Source organism: Helianthus annuus, chromosome 10 (assembly GCF_002127325.2).
Source record: "Helianthus annuus cultivar XRQ/B chromosome 10, HanXRQr2.0-SUNRISE, whole genome shotgun sequence".
Lineage (NCBI taxonomy): Eukaryota > Viridiplantae > Streptophyta > Magnoliopsida > Asterales > Asteraceae > Helianthus > Helianthus annuus.
Genome location: NC_035442.2, coordinates 92,267,155 through 92,270,935, shown reverse-complemented (window position 1 = coordinate 92,270,935; position 3,781 = coordinate 92,267,155). Strand labels below are relative to the sequence as shown.

The 3,781-nt window shown below is 34.2% G+C and overlaps 1 protein-coding gene across 1 annotated transcript; it reads left to right on the top strand.

Moving 5' to 3' along the window:
* Positions 1-1,654: 1,654 nt before the first annotated feature.
* Positions 1,655-2,005, top strand: LOC110882313 (arginine/serine-rich protein PNISR-like). Its single transcript, XM_022130365.1, has one exon. It carries the CDS (start codon positions 1,655-1,657, stop codon positions 2,003-2,005), a length of 351 nt encoding a protein of 116 aa, XP_021986057.1.
* Positions 2,006-3,781: the final 1,776 nt, after the last annotated feature.

The following is a 3,781-nucleotide window of genomic DNA, read 5'->3' as shown; positions in this document are numbered from 1 at the left end:
GAAGTTAAATTGTTTTTTTTTAAATTGTCATTCGCACGAACGAGAGCCATGTTCGCACGAAAGTGGTTCATCCATTTGAATTCCCTCGTTCGCACGAGAGTTATTTCTTTTGTTTAAATTTATTTTCGTTTGCACGGAAGTAATTACCTTCGCATGAATCAGTCTCATTCGCACGAAAGAGACTATTTCGTACAAAAGGTTTACATTCACACGAAAGAGTTTTGTCTGTTTAAACGAGATAAAAAATTGTTTTGTTGACAAAATTTGTTAAAATGCAAGAAATTGATTATCAAAGGTATAAAAATCCAGAGAGTATACGAGAAAGATTTGAGAATTTTAAAATAAAAGATGATGAGGATTTAGAAGAAGGGTTGGATAGATATAAAAAAAATATTTTCTGAAATGAATAAATATGATGTCTATAAAACCTCTGAAAGAAAGAATGATGAAGTATTGAGAAGAATAAGAAACGATTCGTATTTTTATCATGAAAATGATTTCATCGATATGATTGAGTCGAAGATAAAAGAAGTTGAAAAGAAGAAAGCTTTAAGGTTAAAGAAGGAGAATGAAAAGATGGTGGTCAAGAATAGTGTAGTCAAAGAATAAGTTATATCTACAAATGAGGCTTCATATTCTAAACCGTTGTGCTTAAAATGTGATAAAATCAAATCAGAAAATGTCAAACTTCTGAAAGATGCAGAGAGTTTGACATTAGAAAATAAAAATTAAAAACAAAATGAAAAAGATTTAAAAAATCAAATAAAAATTTTAGAAAATGAAAAATTGGTTTTAAAAAAAATGATTTTGAAAAACAAATTACGATAAACTCGCATCTTGAGAAAATAACTCAACTTGAACAAGATATTGAGATTGCTAATAATAAAATCGAGGATTTAGAAAATAAATCGAAAGGTTTTGTTGTCTTGTCTTTAGTGCTAGATCATATGGTCCCAAAACCGATCATGAAAAATAAAGAAACTGGGGAGAATGAATATGATTTTTGTAAACGTGGTATTGGGTATAAACCACCAGGAAAAGGTAAATAAAAAAATAGTTATACCTGATAACACTAAAGATAAAACTCCCTCAGTCGAGAAACAAATAAGTGATAATGTCACAAATTATGATGATAATACCGATGGTGAAAATGATAAAAAAGTAATATTTTTGAAATTAAAAGAAAAATTTAAAGAAACCATTCCACCATTTGCTGAAAAAGGTGATTGTTCAACTTCTCAGAAAAATGGGGAACAAAAACAATATGAAAATATTAAAAATTCTAAAAATTCAAAAAATGTTCAAAATTACAATAAAAGATCATCAGTACAATCATCCAATCATTATAAAAGTAAAAATCTACAAAAAGTTGAAAATCAAAACTCACAAAGTTGGTAATAAGTGGTGCAGTTTTGACCACAATGCTCAAAAGGCAAATCAAGCTTACTGAAGAAAATGGAATGATGACTATTACACATCAAATAAGTGTTATGATTTGAGTGTTTGTTCTGAAAGAGAAGACTGTTACGATAACAGGGTGTGTTACAATTGTGGAGAAAATGGACACATTGTTGTTAACTGCCGGAGTAAGAGATTTGAGACGAGAAGATGCTATAACTGTCAAATCAAAGTTCATGTTGCCAAAGATTGTCCAATGAGATCAAAGAGAAGATCGGTGGATAAATCTCACAAGAAGGCTAAGAAAAAGAAAGAAGAGAAGAAAATTGAGAAAACAAAAGAAAAGCCAAAAGATCAAAAAGTCAAATTATCACAAGGGCAGAAAGATAGATTGCGGAAGAAGAGAAATAAAGTTAGAGAGTATTTGAAGAAGATTTTGTCCTCGGATACAATAGATGAGTCAGATAACAGTTCTGAAGATTCGTTTTACTCAACTAAGAGTGATCCGTCAAGTAAAAGGCAATCATCAGTTCTGACTCCAGGATCCGGTGAGTTTGACGGAGCTTCGGTCCCGAAACGACGTGTTCGGTGCGTTTATTACGACTAAGAAAGGAGTAGAAGATAGAAACGACACTGAGCAGTCACTTACAATCTGGTCTCTATTGATTATTCAACGTTTACAGCACCACGAGACCAGTTGGACAACATTTCCCCTCAGGGACCAAAAGCTTGTCCAAATGGGAACCCCAAGTCCCTATTTATAGACAACTACCTATGTGTCCATCCGTCCGGATTGTCATCCGACCGGATGGTCATCCGACTGGATGGTCATCCATCCGGATGGACCTTTACATTATCAAAACCGTGTCCAACTTTCTCTATTCTATACAATATTCAACACACGCTCTATCTAACTATTCGCACAGTGGCAGACGTACGAAATATGCACCAACAATCAGATACAAATCTGAGGATAGAGGAGAGAAGAGTGGAGAAGAAAGTTATTCATCAAACAGTTGCGAAACCAAAGAAAATATGGAAAACTAAAGTTTCAAATGAAGTTTCTACGCCGGTGGAAATTTTGAAACCATTCGATGCTAAAAGAGATTGTGAATGGACTGTTGTTTCATTTATTGATGAATTTGGACAACCTAAATCCGATATGGATTTGGTTTTAATTCTAAACTAATTAAGTTCATTTGCATGTGCAGGATAACCAGGCTTCAAGCAAAAGTCTATTTAGAAGCACTGGTTGTTCGTGGAGAGTTTGAAGAAAGTTTTGATTTCCACACAAACAAAATGATAGTCTTGATGCGTGTTAGTGTATATATGTTTTTAGATATATATTTAAGCCCTTTTTACACTTTTAGCCAAGTTTTAAATTTATAAAACACGATATTTACTAACACTAAGCACACATATGGGCAAGTGCACCCATCGTGGACGTAGTATAGTGTTGGTAAGATACCGAGGTCGTCCAAGGACACAAGAGCTTTTAATACCGGTTTATCCTCAACGTCTAATCAAATCAAAAAGGTTAGAAAAATGTTTTAAACTAAGAAAAATAAAAACTAACTAAATGCTGAAAATAAAAATAAAATAAAAACAGATAGACAAGATGAATCACTTGGTTCCGACACGTGTATTAGTATAACCTTTGATTATTTTCGCACTTTTGCACTTGTTTAAGAGATTATCTTAGTTATTGTAGTAGGCCCCTCTTTTGAAGGCGACGTTACCCTCAACCCAGTAGTTTGAGTCAGCAAGGATACAATCCTAAAGGGTCGGATTATTGAAAGATAATAAATTAAGTTATTAATGCAAATTGTGGTAGGCCCCGCTTCTGGCGGTGACGTTACCCTCGGCTAAGTAGTCTGAGTCAGCAGGGATACAGTCCTAAATAGCCGGGTTATAGTATTAATAGTAGTTAACTTATGAGGGGGTCAAAGAGTTTGGATCCCCGCCATCCAATACCTATGGGCATTGAAGGAGATCCTACTAAATTTGACCCAGGTCCCAAGCAGGACCTCTAAACGCTGAACAAGGGCAAGACCTTTACCAAACCGTTCCCTTAACCCCCGACCAGGTAGCCAACATACCTCCATATAGACCGTGGAGATATGAATGGTGAAAATCTTTTATTTTATATAGACAGTAAAATAACGCCAAGACACCACGGACAAACGATAAGGAAAGATCACCTTCAACATAAGTAACTAGTTATTAAAGTCATTAATACAAAACCAAATAAAAAGTGCAAAAGATTAAAAATAAAAAGTATTATACTAAACACTTGTCTTCACCAAGTGATGTAAGAGACTTAGGCAAACATGGCCTTGATTGTCAAGAACTCTTACGATCAATCTTGGATCCCGAGACGACT

What these genes read in the sequence shown, in the direction of transcription:
- LOC110882313 (XM_022130365.1), top strand. Translation starts at nt 1,655, where the DNA reads ATGAGATCAAAGAGAAGATCGGTGGATAAATCTCACAAGAAGGCTAAG.